Source organism: Neolamprologus multifasciatus, chromosome 8, assembly GCF_963576455.1.
Source record: "Neolamprologus multifasciatus chromosome 8, fNeoMul1.2, whole genome shotgun sequence".
NCBI classification, from domain to species: domain Eukaryota; kingdom Metazoa; phylum Chordata; class Actinopteri; order Cichliformes; family Cichlidae; genus Neolamprologus; species Neolamprologus multifasciatus.
In genome coordinates this window covers 17,741,918-17,763,013 of record NC_140446.1, presented here as the reverse complement: position 1 = coordinate 17,763,013, position 21,096 = coordinate 17,741,918, and the positions used below count along the sequence as shown (strand labels likewise).

The window sequence follows — 21,096 nt, the reverse complement described above, 5'->3', positions numbered from 1 at the left end:
AAAGATTTTCCAGTAAGGCAGTGTAATAATAATAATAATAATAATAATAATAATAATAATAATAATAATAATGAGTGGTTTATAATCTACGCTGCGTCTGTGGGCTTGGCTGCTATTCCAGAACTCATCAATCAAAAGTGATATTTGCAGAGCTCATTTTCTCCATTTCATAATTAATGAATTCGGCTTCTCTCAGCCCATTAGTTATTAATCACTGGAAAGAGAGACATTAATTTCATGAATCACTGATGAGTAAAGACTTCTTAGATCTATTAAAAGCGAGAATTCAGATATAGGAATGGGCTCGAGCTAGCTGTCTTCTAAATGAGGCAAGCAGGATATATGGGACATGTGAGGGGTGGTTATAGCTCTCCCAGTTACCCTTGAAATCCAGCTGGTTCCTTAATGTCTCTTTTGCTCACAAGTCCTTTCCGTTGAATCCTCAGCATAAAACTGCGTTCACCAACTCTGACATTATTGATAAACTCTTTTCATTATCTAAACATGGGGGTTTTGCATTTGAGAAGCCTAATGAGAAACCCACACTTCTTGCTTGTGTAAGACTTTGATCCAGAACTTCTGCTGGTTAAATCAAAGTCAGACCTGGAACCTGAAGACTTGGCCGTGGCTTCAAAGTCAACTGTCGCTGAGCTTAGCTTTAGCTCAAAGTTATCTGCAGATACATTTGAAAAGCGGTAAACAACAGCAGAGCTGTTTGAGTGAAAATGTCAACAGTTGTGGCAAAGCAGAAGTATTAGAGGATCACAACAGAAAGTGATATTCATTAACTTTAGTCAAACTGGAGAGGCTTCAAGGAAATAGATTTCACTACACAATAAATGTTTAGAATAAAACAAAAAGGATGTAGCAAGTTAAAACACCCTGGGTGAGGGTAAGGCGCAGAGGGGCCAGTTACAGAAACATGTGAAATGTATATTTTCTGTCTTACCCACTCACTCTGTGTAAACATGATCATATTTGCAGGGCTACAAGTTTGACACCATCCTCATGCCAGATGGATAAACATGAAGCTAGCGAGAACAGCCTCTTACGAGGGCCAAACACCTAGCCTGGCTCTGACCGGAGGCAACTAAATCTGCCAGCCCTCACTAATTAACACATTATATCTTGTTTGTTTGTAGAGCTATTTCTTGCCCAGGTGCAGTCACTTCATGAGGACACGTCACCACTCTGAAGTTGCTAGGCAAAAAGCCGAGCTACTAAGGTACTACGGCCGTGTATGAATTAAAGAGCATAAAAATGGTACATAACACACCTGTAACACCTGTAACCACAACATGGTACCTTTACACCTTTGTGTTGAGTAAGTAAATAAACGTTTGTAAGAGCTTTTCACAGACAGTATGTACAAATACATTGTACACAGAAACAAAACAGTAAAATAAATAAGAAAATTAAGTAATTAAGTGCCATAATGAGTAATGAAAACAAGAAGTTTATTATTATCATCATCATCACTACTACTACTGAATAAAATTTTGTCCAACGTCACTTTTATGTTCTATGTATTAAACCCACGCTTTTATAAGTTTTTAGTGTTTATATAAAGACCACTTAATAATTGATCATCTTTTAAATGACTCTGTCACTCCTTTAAAACAGCAATGCTGTTCCAAAGATTTGTGAAATATCAATTTTTTTCTTATCAATTATATAAATCTTTTCAGTAATTAAGTTTCCTACTGACAAAATAAGAAACCAGTTGTAGAACACGTAACAAAATAAGTTTAAGTTTAAAAGTTCAAATTTCGTAGAAAATGAGATCTCAGTACCCATTTCATTACAAATATGTAAAGGTGGACTATAAATGATTTAGAAAATAGAGATTCACGCAAACTGTGTTCAGAAACTACCTTAAAAACGACTTATAAGGGCCTTCCATAACGTTGTTATGTCACAACTACACAGTCCTCATCTTCAACCAAGCCCCCCCCCCCCCCCCCCCAAACTCCACTCCACTCCACTCCATGACCCTTTACTTCTTTATTTTTTGGTTTGAGCCTGTAGCTCTGTAAAGCTCTTAGCTATACATCTGAAAAATACTACAATCAAACTAATGTTTAGTGTTGAATGAATGCAGTACATTTTACCCGCTCTTGCCTGATCGGAAAACACTCAGTGTTAGCATGTTGCACAGCTAATCTGGCTACTATTTTCACGACCTGAGTATATACGCCTACTCACCAGCGTTGTGTTAGAATACAAAAGGCCAGCAAAAAATGACTTTAATACTGAGACTGCTACACAACAAGTGGGTATTTTCATGTCTCTTCATGTCCTGTAGTGCGGGCTGAACTCAGTTAGCCCGATTGTACATAAGTGGAAAATAAATAGCCATAATGCAAGTGATTTTAAAAAATGGTAACTCTATTATGTGAAAATTTAGTGCAGTATTTCATTCTGTAAGACTCTTTCCTTGCTCTGGGTCCAGTTCTGGTTCAGACGTGTGGCTGAATTCTGGAGTTTTGTTACAAGACAGTGGGTAAGTCTATACTTACAGGATCTGGGCTTATGGCGGGTAACCAAAGTTCTTTTGCTTTACTTTTCCTGTTCTGAGATATCTATTGCAATGGCAGGAGAAGGCACAGCGCTGTTCCAGATAGGGGCCTTGGCAGTGGCAGCTTATTTTATTTAAGGGAAACTTTATAAAACACAGCAAAGACCGTGTTTGTACAACCATTGCAGGATAAGAAATCCATTTTGTATTTTAAGCTGACACTTGACATGCACATTCTTGAGAGATATGAGACTTAGATGAACTTATAATGATAATGGTATAATGTGTGACCTTTAAGACATATTTCCCAATAATTTACAGATGATTTTCATTTCTCTGCTCTAGCCAAGGTCAGTTCTCCAGTTCTATTAAGTTCAATGATCTGAGTTTTTTGCAATCACTTAAAGGACAATTTCACTGGAGGAGAATCCCTCAAGCACAAATGTTAAGCAATAAGTACCCCGCATGCGGTGAGCAATACATATCGCTGTCCACACTCAAAGGAAAGCCTGGCACCTGGTTGGGAAAGAGGCCAAGTCCCCCCCTGACCCACCCACTTGCAGGCCCTGGAAGAAAAAGGGGAGCACATTCCCAGACTGTTTCCCAATTCCATCTGGTTATTATGTTGCCCAATTTGTATGGAATCCTCGAGCTAATGAAAATACTGTTTTATGTATAAATTCATATCAAGGCAGCGCTGTTTGTGTAGAGACCCTGCTGGATTTATTTGCTGTGCTTTCATACTCGGGAGAGTCCAAGATCAGAATTAATTCTCGACCCTGGAGAATTATCCAAAATGGAATATGAAGGCAGTGTTAGGGGAGCGGGGCAATTTAATCCTGAACAAAGTTTGAAAAATGAGTTCAAAGCCTTTTAACCCTTAGTCTGCTCTTAGATGGAGAGATGGTTGGTCCCAGGTTTGAGTGGGAAAAACAATATACATCTACTGGTGAGAGACTCCCTGCATGTGTGTGTATGTGCATGTGAAGATCTAAACAGCCTGTCCAACTTCTTCTAAGGGAAATGTGACAAAGAACACACGTCACACTGAGTGGCTGGGGCTGCAGAGGTGGAAAGCGGGTGGGGGCATGGAGGTAGGGGTCTGTGATTGTGATCAAGCATCTCAGACACACACACAGCTGTGAGCACTTGTGACCATTAACACCTTGTAGCAGAACATGAAAGCGATGGATCGCGTTTTCTGCCCAGCTGAAGTACCAGCGGACCTCTTATGGCATCCTCTAGATTTACAGCTGTGCAATAAGATCGGCCAACAAAGACCGGACTGAGCTTGGACACGCTTAAGTGTGGAGAATGTAAAAGAAAGCTCCAGAATTTAACCTTTAAATGATTTAGCACGTGTAGCTGCAAAGGATTTAACGACATCCAGACATTTTGTCACAAGAAGAAAGAATTGGAAAAAGTTTAGTATCTGACAGTGAAAGAACGACGCAAATGGGGATGGATGCAGAAAAAAAGTGCAGGAGAAAAATGAACAAATCCCAGAAAATCAGCACAAAAAAAAATAAAAGCAAGTAGGTGTTTCTATGCTACCTGCATGTGGTTTTTTCTTGCACTTCACACCCTGCGTGCTGTTAACTCAGAGCTACAGCTGCCCCAAAGATCCTGGAATGTTTATGGGTTTGTTTTGAAGTGCCTATGCACGCACACACACACACATACACACACCCTCCACCTCCCACCAAAATACCACCCCCTACCATCACCACCACTGCACACCCTCTCAACCAAATTAGGCTCAGCGGGGATAACTGAACTCTGTTGAAGACCATTTTTCAATTCATTAACACATCAAAGCTTCCGTAGTAGTGCTGTGCATAAAGACTCATTTTTATCTAAAGGAGGAAGGGGGGGAAAAAAGTCATTTCAGTATGGGGGAGGACTTCTGTGGGTGGCGGCAAAGTCAGCAAAGAGTCTGTGATCGCCCCCCCAAAGTGAACGATTTTCCTCCGTGGGTCAGTGTCCAATTCGAGGATGCGTAAAGCTGGTTTCTCGTGTTGTCGTGGAAATGAAATAACAAACACAGGCTACAGGCTTGGCAAACGGAGGGATGCGGAGACCAAAATAAAGGGAGGGAGGGAGGAGGAGAACCCTTTGGAAAATTTTAGAGCAATGAATTGTTTCACCACACTGTCATCAAACCGAACGGTGCCAAGTGCAAAATTTTCATCTGCGGTTCTTGTTTCGACCCGGTACCTTCCCCCTACACAGTTCGTCATCTTAGGTGATCTGTGTTTTTCAAAACAAGAGGAAATATTTCGAGATAGAGAGGAAAAAAAAAATTAAACACACACCACACCACTTGATTTAGGCTATTGTGTTGAGATGCCTCTACAAGGAAATGTGCTCCGAAGAGGTTCGTGCGTTGACTCGTCAAGTACGAATGACAAATTGGCCATTAAAGACTCTGCTCAACAACAACAACAACAAAAATGCGAGCGTGTTTGTGAGTGCACCACCCCTCTTGCATCCACTCCATATGTTCGGGATAAATCTAACCTCGATTTTCCTTCAGGCCGAACAAAAGCCAAGCCGTACGTATACAGTGAGCACAGCCAATTGATTTTGGATGCCTGTGCGAAACACAAATCCCATGGCTAAAATTGGTCCTTGAAAATTGGATTGCGCTCACACCAACCACCTTTCACCTCTTGGCCCATGCCACAGTCCAGACTTGCTTGCAGCAGCCCCCCTTGGGTGCTCTCTTCGCCTGGCCAAGCAGGCTCTGCTATATGGGCTGCTGCCATCATGTGTGTGTATATGTGTATGCCAATGCGTATGTGTGTGTGTTTGGGCCGAGTTCCACCTGGCTGCTCCAGCCACCTGCTCAGGGCACCAAGGGGAACACCCGGTTAATTAGCTCCTTATTATAGCCAAGCCAGTGTACAGTGTGGACACACACACACACACACCAGTGATAAGTGCCTCAAGAGGTAATAACTGCCCACAAAATAATATGGACTGAGGGTAAAAAAGAATAAAAGTCATAAGCAGATGTAAGCTCTGCTGGATCTGTAGACTCTAATGAGCTGTGGACATCAAGCTGAGACAATGACTTAAAGAGTCAGAGCTGAGGACTAACAGGAAACCCGGCTGGGTGCATTACACACTCGGTACAGTATGCAAGAGCTTCTGCCTCTGTAACAAAGCCACATTAACTCCATTTGTCCCCCCCACACACACACACAGACATCTTTCAATTTCAGATATGATACCATGTCTCAGACTTCCCCTCCCTCTGATGGGTTCTGTGGTTAGCCTCACGCTGCTGGCTTAAGAGCAAGCTCTCAGGAGCCTTTTTGAACTTAAGAGTCCCCTTAATACCTCTGCCACCCCTTCTTGAGACCCCATCTCAAATGCTGGTCGCTCGTCTCTCCTTTGCTCGTTTCCTGCCTTGGCCCTCGCTCTCGTCCACCTTTTTCCTGTATCTCCACTTTCTCTCTCTGGATGGCATCAGGCAGGGAGAGATTTTAACAAGATTAGTCTGGAGGGTTGCCAGATTGGGGGCCTGGTGTCAGTGGAGATTTGAGTCCTTAGCTCTGTTTCCCCTCACTGGTCCACTTCACATCCCTACATCGTTATCTCTGTCCTGCCGCTGCCTTTGCTTTCCGTCTCTTACTTGCTCTTTTTTTCCTTGTCACAGTCAATAAGATGCAATCAGGAGAAGCAGCAGAGGATGTTGTGCAATCAAATCATCATGGAGAATCAGTAAGAACCAAGGTAAAGTGCAGCAGTTTTTACTTTTTGCCTTGACTCTTGGCACACACATGCATGATGTAGCCTCTGGGCATTGCACGAGATGCCCTGTTTGGGTTAGAAATAGAAATAGAAAGTGACAGATGGAACATACTGTGAAAATTCACCACCTTGGCCAGAGATGATAGCAGAAATGGTGGAGAACCGTGGCTCAAACCCCAATAATAGCTGAACATTTGAAGCAGCTTTGGAGTCGTAAAGGTGATGTTTAAATCAGCAGTGAGAAGCAGAGGTAGGCTGACTTACAGATCCGGTCTGTAAGATGTATTCATGGGCTGAACGTCCATCAGTGGAGATGGATGCAGTCTTCTTCTGACTTCACTTCAAATGCAGTACACAAAATGCAAACGATGCCAGCGACTGATTGCTTAGATCAGTCTTTTTCCCCACCGTCTGAGTCAGGTATAGACATGAATGAAAACCTGTTAAAAGGGAGCTCATACTAAAACATACTTTCTTTTAATACCCTCTGAAACTTGTTGCCACCAGCAATACCGGCTGGCAGCCAAAATACTACTTCTTTCTTCTTCTTTTTCCAGGCAAGAGAACACAAACACTTGCAACAACATATGAAGAGGAAAAACATTACGAAATGACGAATTCAGCGATAGAAGGAGGAGGCTGATATCAGTGAGGCGAAATAGATGAAATACAAAACAGCAGGCGTGAGTTTGTCCAGGCAGAAGAGGGAACACTGAAGAGTGTGCTACAACGAGGACAGAGAGCAAAGACAACGCTGGAGGTGAAGGGCACCTCAGGAGGTGATTGCTACCATCTGTGGGAGAGAGTTGATGTGGGCCTGGGAAAGCAGGTTGGGCACACACACTGCAGCTCCACCAGTTTGCTTTGGCACCGGGATGAAATGCTACATCACACTTCCAGATTACATGTGGCTCTCACACATGCACAGACGCGAGGAGATTCATACGCACACTAACGTGCACTCCCTTGGCCTCGGGCAGCCGCGGAGCATCCAGCATTTTAAACCGGCTGACATTAAGCGCTGTTATTTGACACTTTGCTGTCCTGAACGTTTGTTTAACCACGCTTCATTCTTGCCAGGAAGCCTTTATGGGTGGCTTTGCCGAATGAGAACTGCATCAGTCCCTTGTGGGTTGGCCACGAACCAAAGCTGCAATACTGACAGAGGGAATAAAAGCAAAGAGCAAAGCTTACAGTCAAAGTGACCAAATCCTGCTGTCCTAAAGGGCCTGCTTCAAATTCTTAAAGCGCGCGCACCCCACCAAAACAAAATTCAGAGGCCTAATGTTATGTTTGTTGGCCTCGCCATACCATAACTCTCGTGTCTCACGCTAACTACCCCAGAGGCATGATTTTAAAAACAACATTCTGCGGCTGTGTAATTATTTGAAAGCACAGGAGGTTTCTTTAAAAAAAAAAAAAAATCACTTTCCTTTGCTCACCAACCCCCACGTCCCCTCAACAAGCACACATACAAACAAAAGTAACTGAAGCGTCGTTTCCCCATTTGCCTCCATGGCAAAGGCAGCGGAGGTCACTTAGTGAAATTAGGAAAATGGAACAAACATACATCCTTAGCCATCTATATTTAGCATCTTACTAAGATTCATTTCATAATGGCCTCTATAGTCAGATTAAAATAATAAGAATTTTTTAAAAAAAAGTTCAGCTGACCATGTTGTACCATTTTAGGGTACCAAGTGCTCTGGTGATGTTAGCTTTTCATTTCAAAATAAAAGCACACAAATGTTGCTCATCTGTGAAATCAGTCGCTGATGCATCTTCACGCATACTGTGCCATGCTTTCATGTGTGGGATGTTTAAGAATGAGGTCATTTCTAACAAGTAAGTTTCTAAAAAGTGTCTTGATGAATCTGCTCCATGACTGGAACGCGGGCCTGACCTCTGCTTGGCCTTGGCGGAGGTGAAGGCAGAGGAGGAGGAGGAGGGGTGCTGTGAAAGGATGGAGGCCTATTTTGAAATTCTAATAAGGATTGAATAACCATCTGCCCCTTGTCAGTGAGAGAAATGAAAAGGTGGAAAAAGAGATATAAAAAAAAGCGGCGAATTTGCGCTTCTGTGGTCTTTCAGAGTTTCCAGCTCGGAAAGCTTCATCAGAGTAATGGTTCTGAGCATGTGTTGCTGGCCGGCCTCTTGCTTTGACACCACTGCTGGATCACACTGCTCTCCCTAAGAAACCCATCTGTCAATGTCCCCCTAATTCCAGCTAATAGTTTCCAAAAAACATAAGCTGAGCCCACAAAAAGCCACAAGCTCCCCGAAAAGCTTGAGAGGGTTTGTGACAAGACTCGCAAAAATCTGTTCGTTCTGCTTCTCCTTCCTCTTCCGCTGTAAAAGTCACATTTTAATAAGACCACTGTTTCATTAGTCAAGCAGACATGATCTAATAGCATCTACGTATTATATAACAGCTAATAACTTTTTTCAGAGGTAATAACTAATTTGTGGGATTTCCTTCAGGTGATGACATGGCCTGAGGTATAACGAGAGTCTACAGTGAAAAGGTCTTTGACTGATTGGTTGTTTAATTTCAAAATTAAACCCTCTTGTGCAGAAAAAAAGAAGAATACCATATCATTCATTCCCTCCGTGGACCCAGTGTGTCAAATTTCCTACTCAAAACATTCAACACCACGCCCAAAGACGTCAGCAGAGCAGAAACACTCGGCTTTCGCTGCTAACCGCAGCTCACCTGCATTTCTGGCAAATCAGACGAAACAGCAGTTCAATCAGTCTTTAAATGACTTCCCTGTTTAATGCATACCAGCGCGCCTGGCTCAACACTGGAAGCAGATCTGGCTCGGTGGGCCACTGGGGAATGGATGGTGTCTGGCCCCGAGCTCGCAGCGTCCCAGCAGTGCTCTGGACTTCCTGCAGGTTGAGTACAAATGAGGGAGAGGAAGGGCTAGAGAATAGAGCAGCTTGTTGTTGCAGCCAAACAGGGCTGAGACGGCTGTGGACACAGCCAAGAGCAGAGAGCTACGAGACCATAAATTATCATCTACTCAGGATGCCACATTGTCGTTGACTCCACAAGAGGGCTCTTCATCTTACGGTGCGACTTTGGCAGATTCAATTTATGGCATGATCTAGTGTCTCATATTTTTAAGTTAACATAAAGTATTTACATTACGAGACCGGCCACGCCAGCAGAAAAGCCCACACTCCATCACAACCACTAACCAAATAGCTCTTATCCATCTGTTTCCTTATTCTCTCCTATGGCTCGGACGCCGAGCAGATAAATCACAGATTTTTCCATCATGTCTCCCTCAATACAAACAGACACAATCCTTTACGAGGCTGCCCTCTCCGACTACTACAGCAGGGATTTGTAAACCAATGTCTCGAGGCAGGATTCATAGAGAGGGAGGCGGCAGATGGGCGTGTGTGCGCATGGCTTGTGTCTGGAGACGCTATGCGAGTTTGCCAAGAGCACAGACAGAAATCCTGGTGCGGGGCATGTCGAACATTTAGCAAAACCCAAGTTCTGTTGGAGGCGATGTTCACGTTGTGCATGTTAAGATTTAAGTCAAGACCGATAAGACCAAAACCTTGCACAACGTTTAAAAGGAACTTGAAAGGGTAAAAAAAAAAAAAAAAAAAAAAAAAAAATCAGCCGAGAGGCACATAATTTCTCAAGAGCCGACTCGGCTTCAGTGGCAGGGTGCAAAACAGCTTTTGATGTGGCTCTAAATCTGCCCACTCTGAATTCCTCATTACCCACAAACCACCTCCCAATCAGCTTAACTCCGTCACCCCTGCACGGAGGATCGTGACCTTTCAGACTCTCCCTCCAAACCCAAACAACCCCAGGACCTCTTATGACACCTAAGGGACTCCTCCGCTATGTAACTTACCACTCTTACACCCCCCCCCATCAGTTTGTGTAACGTCTCAAAAAGAAAAGCAAGCAGAGAAATCGACAAGGCACGGCAGCATTTTCTTTTTCTTAAGGGGCTTTATTTATACACTGAGGAGCCTCTTTAAAAGGCCCTCCTGCTACTTTAAGAATATTTTGGAAGTGGTTCCAGTGGAATAGGCTGTAAAAAAAAGAAAAGAAAAAAAAAAGCTTGTGGAACGTGAAATTAGGGACAACTGGGACAACTGGGACTGGTTTGTTGGCAAATCAGGATGTGTGATCAGGTATAGCGTGCGACTAGCAAAGACCTTTAACTGCCCTGTATCAACACCGGGATTAGGTCATCGTAGTTGGCCGGTGGAGCCGGGCTGTTTAGGCCAGAACTTCTGGGTAAAAGTGACATATCAATCCCACAGAGATGAGATCTACGGAAAGCGGGCGTAACACTTCACAAACGGCTACGGGACATTTGAAAGAGGGCGTGCGCAAAAGTACGAGGGCGAAATCACTCAGGGATTGACAGGATATTGTTACAGAAAGGGGTTAGGTTTATGTGTGCCTGCATCTGTGAGCCGCGAAAGCGAGGGCGTCGAGGAGGAAAAGCCAAAAGTAAGGTTGAAATCTCCCGTGTCAGTTCTAAGTCCAGTCTAAGGCTAGAACGGCCTCGCTTCTCTGGCTCTGTCACTCTCTGTCCCCTTTAAACAGATCTGGCTCTGTTCAATGCTAAATATGAACTCAGGCCAGCTCACAGGGCAATTACAACATGTTAGAAAAATATACTGAGTTTTTCAATGTTCTGCTCCTGTTTCTCCCCCCCCTTCTCTGGCTGTAATTTTATTTCATAAAGGTTAAAGCAGGGACAGTGGTTTCTAATATGGTTTTATTTTGCTACGCTAACACATTTTTATGACAAGCAAAGTTGACCAGAATTGAGTTCAACGTAAGTCTATTCACACCAACAGAGGAACCCTGTAAATAATAATAATAATTATATATATATATATATATATATATATATATATATATATATATATATATATATATATATATATATATATATATATATATATATATATATATATATATATATGTATGTATGTATGTATGTATGTATGTATGTATGTATGTATGTATGTATGTGTGTGTGTGTGTGTGTGTGTGTGTGTGTGTGTGTAACCACCAAAGAAACAGCCACACATTAGAGGATGAATCCTGACAAAAACACTAATGTGACATGTAACCAAGACCTTTGTACAGCCATAAAATTGGTGTCATAGAAAGGCCTAATCCTATACAAAGGTAATCCACTTACATTACAAAAATTGCCACAGAAATTGCCATGATTTTTCTTGGCATGCTTTCAGAGCATGTCTGGATGACTTTTACTGAGTGTGTCGTGAGGTGACGGCAAACGCTGCCAAATAACATTCTTGGATGTCTTAGCCGTAGCCGTGTGCCAATGAGTCGAGCTGTTGTCATCCACTGTTTAGACTTGCTTGTGCAAAACAATTTTTTCTTTTTTAAATAGACAAGTTCAGGATGTAGTTGAGTGCAGTAGCCCTGTTTTTCTCTACTGGAACAGTAAATGCAAGAGGCTGATGAGAAATGAAAGGAACGTATGGGCTTGTGTTTTGAGAGACATTGCCAAAGTTGTCAGCGCACAACTCTTCACCTGTATAAACAACATAATGTTCTGGCAACATCATTAATTACTCTTATGACAGTCAAACACGGGTCTTCCAAGTCATATTTATCCTTTTCTACAGCTCGCTCTTTCTCTGTGTTGCTTCTGTATAAAATCATTTTTGGTGCCCTCTCAGTTCAGCTCACGTCCTGAAAATAACTATGCCGTGAAAAGACGCAACAAAATAAACAAACATTGAAATTTTCAGGCATTTCCTAATTTTCATCTGCTCAGCTAAGACATGCAATCAGAACTTTAGATGCAGCCACTGTTGCACTGATTTTTGCACCACAGTGTTGTTCAAATTCAGACTTTATGATTGTCTGCAACCTGAAGTAATGATCCCATGCAATATCCAGATTATATCCACGAGATATCTAGAGCAGACAAACTAAAACATGGTTGAAAGCACATAACAGATGACAGATAAGAAGAGAGACTTACGCAGACATTCATTGGCCTCGCGAGCATTGGCCCTCTGCCAAGGTCGGTCGTAGTGAAAGGGCTTGCAGCGGTCACATTCAGGTCCCTCCGTGTTGTGTTTGCAGTCACACACCAGTTTACCTTCCTTGTCTTTCAGACAGCGTGAGGCATGGCCGTTGCACTTACACCTCCCGCCCACCTGGAAGTCTCCCACTGCATAGAAATAAGTTGGGAGTGTTGATGTCACTGCCATGGGGTCATCATCCCTCCCTCCAGTGTTGCCTCCAGCCCCTAGTACCAACTCCCGGGGCATCTGCGGCCGGCTAAAGACCACACGGATATCAGTGACGGTGACCCAGTCCTGAAGAACTGGGCTGTTGTCAAAATCTTTACCAGAAGGCCGTCCATCCAGAGTGCTGAACGCTATAAGCCCTCCAGACAGCGGATAAAGGTCAGTGTGACCATCTGTGCAAAGAGCTTCCTGCTCATTCTGCTTGGTGATGGTTGCTTTGTTGGGTCGGTTGTACATGCGGCGGCACTGCGAGGAGTAGAACTGGTAGGGCATCCAGCTTTTGCCATAGTCCATGCTTTTGTATATGGCCAGGGTCTCGGGTCGTGGTGAACAAAACTGCAGGCTGACGTAGGTAATCTCAAATTTTTTACCCAGCGAAAGGGTGAGAGTCACATTGTACGGAGAGGTGTTCAGATTCTCCGACTGCCAGCAGGTGAGGTTGTGGGCCGAGTTGAGGTCGGTGAGGTAGGAAGCCGGGTGGGCACGGCGAGGGTCGGCTGCGTCACAGATTTGGCACGTGCGTACAGAAGGCCGCTCGTCGCCCCGCTCCACCACGCTACAGGAACGGGAGGGAGGTCGGCCACACACGCTGGAAACCATCACCTCCTTGCCGAAGGCAGCATTGATAAACTCAGGGATACACCGGCGTGCTGCACCGGTGTCATCATAGCAGGGGTCTGGAGGAGTCTGCTGTCCTGCGAAGGGATTAGCGGCACTGTGGGTGAAGGTTGAGCATGCCAGGAGGCACAGGCCCAGCAGGTACCTCCAAGGTTCCCTCATCCTGCTCAAGGGGCCTGTGTTTGGATGTCTATGTGCAAGGATGAGGGTATGTGTGTTTGCCCAAGTGTGTAAACTGAGTGTCTGCGTCGTTGCACTGATGTGTCAGTGTGTGACTCCCCCCCCGTGAGTGTGCAATTTGTGAGTCAGTGGAAGAAGAGTGTCTGAGCTCAGTGACCCTTCGCTTCAGGCTGACTAGAGCCTTTCCTGTAAGAGAGAGAAATAAACACAAGGGTCAATGTCATCGACATATTTTACCATAACAGGATAGAAAATGGAAAGTGGCATTGATGTACTGCATAAAAAACAAGCAAACAAAAAACCCAATGTTGTGTATCTTTAAAACCAAATTATACTTCCCCTTATAAAGGAAATTAAATAAAATCTTTTACGTTGTACGGCCACAAGTGAATGTTTTCATTGACTGAAAGCCTGTCAAAGGATCAGACAGATGAGGGGCCCGAGAGAGAGAATGTGACCATTTAAAGAGAGACATAAGTGGCTGCAAGTAGCTGCATCCTGAATTTCAATGCCGGCCTCTCATTCACTACTCGAGTCCTACGCTATTCAGGTCAAAACTGGCCAAGCCTTCTGGTCATGCTTGAGCAGCATGGCAGAAGTCACCCCATAATCCCTGGTGGTGCGGCAGAGCAGTGAACCGTGTGTGACCCTGGTCAAAGCACTGCTGCAAGCGCTGGTCCTAGAAGGAAGAAAAAAAAAAAAGACAGGGGGTGGATTCTACATACGAAGACCAGGCTGTAGTTACTTGCTAATTTTTGAGGAATTTTACAGGAAATCAACCGTTGCAACGCTATTGTGACACAGTGCTGACCGCAAAGAAGGCAGCGTTGTGTTTATTCGCTGAACCAGAAAATTCACCAAAAGTGATGGGTATTTGAGAAATGAACTCCACTTTAAAAGAACTGAGTCTGTGAGACACTTTTCAGGCCTTTCTAAATCTATGGGTCAAGACAGGTACCTGGTTGGCTTCTTTCATAAGCTCAGTGCTTGATGAGAGGCCTCTTGGTCCCCGAGAAAGATCGAGGGGCACAAGGAGAAAAAGCCCCAGAGCAAAGAAAGCAGACAATAGAAAGAGATGTATATGGCCTGAGGTTTCTTCTTCCTTAATCCCCTTTTTACTTCCCTGGATGTCAAGTCTAGAAGAGCCTAATTTTAAAAGTGACAGCGGAGGGGTTGGGAAGGTACCCCAACCATTTAAATTCAATTACAATGCATCACACCCACCTCCTTCTACCCGCACACTCATTCTTATACTACAGAATCGTTTTTCATCGTTGTAGAACAAAAAGCTGCATCTGTGGCCAATCAAAAAAAAAAAAAGTAAATTTTTGTGGATTTTGTCCATAGAAATCCTCAAAAAACAACAACAACAACAACAACAACAACAACAACAACACCCAAGTGTCCTAATAAATAGGATGCCTCTTCTGTGCTTAAACACCATTCAGCTGATTCTCGAGCAAGGTTCAGATGCTTAGAAAAATTAATGTGATGAATATTGATATCAATCTCTGTCACGCATTACAGAGTGTAACCTGTGCAGTGTTAATTTTAGCAACATTAAGCAGGTAATTTTTTTTAGATGTAGATTTTTATTTTCAGTATGTGTGTGTTATGGATACATGCAGGAGAACATTGGATACAGTTTTCACTCTTAAAGAAAAGAAGAAAAGTATGCTGTTGATAATTTTAAAGTTTTTCTATTTAAACATACAATGTCATAAGGGAAATGCAGTATCTACACAGTATTATAAAGGGTTGTGGGCTGTATTATAGAGTATCCTAATGCCCCTATCTTAAAGTGAAATTACATAGTTTGAGGTGCAAACTGTAGTACATGCATGTTGTGTTTATTTTTTTTACTAATTAGCATTTCAGGAACTAAATCTGTCTTTCATTTTAAAGACCTGATTTAAATCAAATAAAATCCCCAACTCGTCTTTTTGTTCTATTTGGTTTTAACATTTATAACTAAAGATTTAAGAAGACTTGTCTTTAATATTTGTTTAGCATTGATTTTAACCATATGCGTAAAAGTTTACATTGCTGTTAATTAATTGTATGTTGTTAAAATTAAAAGTAAATTTATGTTATTTACTTTTGTTTACTAGACAAAAAATAAAAATAAAAAATTTCAGGTCTGAAACATACAGCCTTTTTGAATGACACAAAGTATCACCACCTTTAAATACAGTAACTTAAGTACATTAATGCATAATTACAATGTAAAAAGATGCACTTTCAAAATACCTTAAAGGTACTTTTAATTAAAACATACTATGACCTTATACCACAAAACACAGTGTATTTGTCTTTCTTTAAACATACCAAATCGTACTCCGTTGTCCTTCTGTACCTACTGCATATATGCATCACTACTTCAAATAAAAAGTTCAGAAAAATTACAGAAAACTTTTGGGACATGACAGCATAAGTTGTAGGATTTAGTATAAAGTGCTATAGTGGGAAGTTCCCTATATGTGAGTATAGGGAAATACAACCTAACACATCTGAGCTCTGAAGCAGACATTCAGAAATAATCTTCTTGGCAAGTTAAAGACCTCAGCATAAGAATAAAAACAACACATTTCCTCTTGCACAGTGGATTGAGAGGATGGGTCTGCTCATTAATGACTGGACTAAGAGGTCTTGGCAGGATAGATAAGGACACAGATAGGTTGCATGTGTCTGCGGTCAGGGAGGTTAAAGTGGTTACACAGATGGGAGTTCATCAACCAAACGTACTCCATCAAAAGACCGGTCATGGTAAGGCTGGTGGGCTTGACACTCAGTGGGGAGGGCGCAGAGAGGCGGCCGATAGAATTAGCAACTCATTAGCATCCAGGCCGGGCTTCCATCAGCAGCATGCTCATCTGGGAAAATAAACTGTGGGGAGTCTCTGAAGGAGAGAGGAAATAGGAGTGGAAACAAAATAGGAAAAAGGTCTAGAAATTATCACAGGATTGAAGATTTTATGGGCATGTTTAGAAAGAGTTGGTGGGTGGACAGCAGACGAGAGAAAAATAGATGGCATAATCATACATAAGAGTTTTGGTAGGCAAGAAAGGAAAGGGACACGGGAAGGAGAGAAACAGTGAGGGGCACGACAGTGATAAAGCAGAAATGACTGGAGGGAGGGCAAGCAAGGACAGAGATGAATGGGAGCAGTAGGAGAAAGAGGGAAAGTGACAGAGATGGAGGGAGGGAGTTGAGGGAAGGACATAAAAATTGAGAGAGGGCACAATGGAGGGGAGACAGATTAAGGTAGAGGACTGCACGGGTCTGTGTCTGGACTTTGGATGACTAAATATGGTGCGGCCCATGTGCCTGCCAGGAGACTCTTGCAGGGTCTGGTGCTGTCAGGCGCGTCTGGCAGTGTAGGTTAAACAGAGACGGTACAGTGACACGGCTGTTTAATTCCACTCAGTCCGTCCTCCGAAACAGTTGCCAGCATGCACGAGAGACTTATCTCACTTCCACTAAAATCAGCCTTTTGGTATTTTTAATCTCTGCTATGACATCAGCACTGAGGTGTAGCAGGTTGACCTTTTAAATACTAAGAATCTGTTTCAGCAAAAAGTTATCTGCCTTTAGCTTTGGCCGTGTGTTTAACAAGCTACGACTTCCCCTCAGTGGGAAAGATTTAGCCTCTCATTAAATGTGGTTAAAGTAGCAACAGCTGCAGTCCAGTGTCTCCGTCTTTCTGATTAAGACGACGAATCCCACACAGAAATGTTGGGTTAGCGAAGAGAGGCTGCAGCTTTTAAAGAGAAAACAAAAGACCTGCAGATTTGCTTACATTGTTCCAGTAAAGAGATATTCTTATTGTTGTGGGAGAAAATAAAATCATGCATGCAATATTTTTACATTATGATTCCTGCCAGGAGTTAAATGAGATGATTAAAACCACTCTCGTTCAAGTGAGTGTAGCAGTTATATTGGCTCTGTTTAAGTGTTAGAAAATCTGGCTGCCACGTTGCCCAAGCTCACTAATTAATTACATTTGAGTGTAAAGATGTTACATTTAACCTGAGGGTAATGCATCGCTTCCCATGTTGATCTCCTATAATAGCTACGCTTTTGCATTTCACATTAAAGTTGGCCTGCTTGCAAACCTACTGGCATCATTTAAGTGAGAAAAAAGAAAAAGTAATTTTAAATTGATTAGCTGGTCGAAGTGCAGTGATAAATACAAACTGCATATTAGGCAAATTGTCACAACAACATTCCTCTGTGGCACAACGGCAATGAAAATCCTGAATGTGCAAACATGCTTTGATCCCAAATCCTGGGTTGTGGCAGTGTTAAATTATTTGCTTATTAGTAATATAGACTCCTTTGGAAACGAAAGAATGAAAATAATATGGGGCTTTTAGAGTGAAAGCCCTCGCACTCCCCCTGCATAGCATGTTTTTCCTCGCCATAAAGATTACTCAGGCCATTTGGCAGTCGGAACAGATCCAGCGGTTTAAAAATTAAACCAGTGAGCCCAATTAAGGAAGGCTGATGATGAGGGGCAATGGGAAAGGAAATTAGATTAAAGAGATGTGGGCGACAAATAGAGGGAGCAGAAATCCAGGAAGACAGACGAGAGAGAAAGGGAAGAAGAGAAGAACAGGAAGATGACAGGGTGGTCTGGTGGTTTCAGCGGAGACATTCCAGGGAACGTTTTTTCAGCTTCTCGCTGTCACCGGGAGATCATCCCATGTTGAGTTGTCTCTCTTTCAAGCGTGGGCGCCTCTGTCAGAGTTCACAGATTAGGAAAACAGAAGTGGCTGAGAGGCTTTATTTGGCTTGGGTGAAGAGGAGGGCGCCAGGGGAGGTGAGGATAGGAGAGGGACCAGCTGAGCCACTTTGTATCCCAACTGGGAGCCGTTCCTGCTGTTCTGGAGCGACGGTGTGCTGGCTGCACTCAAAGTGGGACTGAATGGAGGCCTTCTGCGACGACCGTCTCAGATGACAGCAAGCTGGGGTCCAAATTGGTACCCTGCTAACCCTCCAGCCTGCTGTATAGTAATCCCTAATGGGGTTATTACCGGCTGCCCGGAATCATGATGGGATTTTTAATAGGCTAACAACAGGGCTACCTCCATTCTCATTATCAGCATGGAAAGATACACTGTATGAATATTACACCGCTGAACAGGAAAGCAACAGGAATCCCCTACATCTACTCCATCCCCTCAGTCTTATCCATTTATCAACTACTAGTGTTCTCTTTCGGATATCAGGACGTAGTCACGTTTCACAAGGTTTATTTTAGCTTTTGTGCCACACCTATAAATTATTAATTGATGCCATTTATGAGAGAATAACATAAATTTATATATTTGAGAAAACAGAACCGGCCATAAATGACAGTTCTGATTAATCATGAATCACATCCCTGTCCACTTTGCCTCTGTCCACTCTGTCCACCCACAGACAAACACACACACATCTGAAAGGTAAACAAACTTGTCCAGACCAATCAACATGACTGACAGGTTTCAGGTAACAGGGGTCAGATATTATCAGCCTGAATCCCACTTAATGATGTCCGTCTCCACGGTCATGAAGATCCTACCATTTGTGTGTGTGTGTTTGTGTGTACGTACGTGAGGGTGAAGGAAAGTCACTACCATTCATTAGGCACTGAAGAGGCAGGGGGAGGGCTGAGGAAAGAGGGGTGTAACCTCTCACAGCTGAGGGCGTCATTAGCACAGGGATCACTAACAAATTTTTAAAGCCTGCTTATGTCTCCTCAGAGGGTGTGTGTGTGTGTGTGTGTGTGTGTGTGTATGATGTGACAAATCCTCCAATTCCAACCTTCAAAACTACTCACCATCACCTTACTGCTATATCAAACTCCTGTAGCTAAACCCGAGTCCATGAGATAGTACAGGCTGTTTCTGGGATAACACAAAGCCGTTTCAAAGTGTCTGTGTGGCTCGAGACGCAGCAGGCAGATCCACAGAGGATCATAAAACATCCAAGTGAAAAAAAAAATTCTCTACCTTTCTATCTGACAGAAAGAGACACCGCAGGGAGAAACCCTGAACGCCCAGCAGAGGAATGCAGCAGCTTCTCTGGCCCAGCCCACACCGCCGGCCCCGAGTCTGACAGCAGTTCTTTAAATCAACAGAACCTGATCCAGAACCAAACAGGAGGAGAGACGACAGACAGAGAAGTTAAGACGGCTCTCACAGACTCTGTACGGGAAGCTGTACTGAGCTGCTGATCTTTGTATTTAGTGCAAAAAGTCACGAAAATTGCTGATAGGACACCTTGTTGTATATTTTTGTCTGTTAAAAAGAGGGTTCAGTGAGGTGAGCCTGCTCTCGGTGAGAAAACGAGAAGCGTAAGGGAGTGGAGAGGACATGAGCAGGCAGAAAGTTTTAGGCATTACTCATGAATTTACACGGGATTAAAGAGGGTTAAACTGTGAGAACAGAAACAGGCAAAAATACACATCAAATGAATACACAAGACCTTTGGTTTTAGTTGTTTTTCCAACTTAGAGCCTCCACACATCCGACTCATGTGTTTTCTGCTGCACTTTCAAATGTGACTGCACTCATAAAAAGCGAGAAGAAAACACAATAAGTAGGGTGAAGACGAGTATGAGCTCTACAGTTAAAAAATATATAATAAAATATGATGCATTTAAATTTATTTTTTAGTTTTGACCTTCTTTTTTAAAAAAACATTTAGTCAGTGACAGAAACCAAACATCTGTGGTAAAATAACTGATTTTAAGACTAAATCCTACAGGAAGATGAACCTTAAATGACACTGCAAAATAAAGTATCTGAGTTAGCAGTCACAAACTCAGAATCTATTTGAGTCACAGCCAAATGGATCATGGATAATTCTGAACATAAGTATGTTGCGTTACAGGATGTGGAACTATTTCCTTGAAAAAAAAAATCTCCATGAAGCTCCCACGAGGAAAAACTTTTCTTCTGGATTTTTAGCTGACAGGGTAAACGAGTTTGGGGTACAAGGACCGGCGTCCAAAAATTTATAGCCACCTATGTCACGCTGTGATCTGTTTTCAAATACAACAAATATTTCCCCTACATGTGCTGTCAAGATGAGCTTGAGGGAGAGAGAGAGCGAAAAAGATGGATGATATCCTCGGACCTGCGATGGCGGGCAGACTAACAAATTCCTTTAACAGTGGATGAAAGCTATCAAGTAGCAGGATTACAGCGATAATACAGACATGTGAGAAATGCTGAACTTCCCAAAGTGTGGTGTTTTCAGGAAGCGGTTGGACTGGAGGGCTGCCCTACGGAACATTTCCCATGGACATAAGCACAACCCAGACCGCAGCTTGAGAGGCAGGTGAGCCGTTTCTGGGTATGAGAGGAAGTAACTCGTTCAGAGGCATGGAAGGATTTAAGGAGAAGAGAGGTGAACGCTCCTTTAAAACCCTTTGAAGGTTGGCTGCGGTAGGCAGAGCCGCGGTTTTCCCAAAAAGCCCCCCTAACAGGAAAAACGGTCTCTTTTTCTCTCTTTTTTTTTCCATTGCATAAGAGCAACCTCTACCCCACCACAGCCAAAAGCACGGACCTACTTTGAACTCCAAGGGGGGTGCAAATCGTTTTATTAAGTCCTTGAAATACTCCGAAGGTTGCGTTCATTAAACACACTCCTTGACAAACAAGTCGCATTTACAAGACACTTTATCGGATGCCAAAGCTTGTGACTCAGACAAGCCTGCTTCACCTCTTCCTGTTCTTTCCTCTCCATCT

At 43.1% G+C, this 21,096-nt stretch overlaps 1 protein-coding gene across 3 annotated transcripts in view; it reads right to left on the bottom strand.

Annotated features, from left to right (window-relative positions):
* ntn2 (netrin 2) overlaps positions 1 to 21,096 on the bottom strand; it is a 44,546-nt gene that overhangs the window by 17,933 nt on the left and 5,517 nt on the right. For all 3 annotated transcript variants that reach the window (XM_085170620.1, XM_085170621.1, XM_085170623.1), the window contains exon 2: positions 12,289 to 13,543. In XM_085170620.1, coding sequence (XP_085026746.1) covers positions 12,289 to 13,339 — 1,051 coding nt within the window. In that variant the 5' untranslated portion in view covers positions 13,340 to 13,543. The remainder of the gene's footprint in view (positions 1 to 12,288; positions 13,544 to 21,096) is intronic.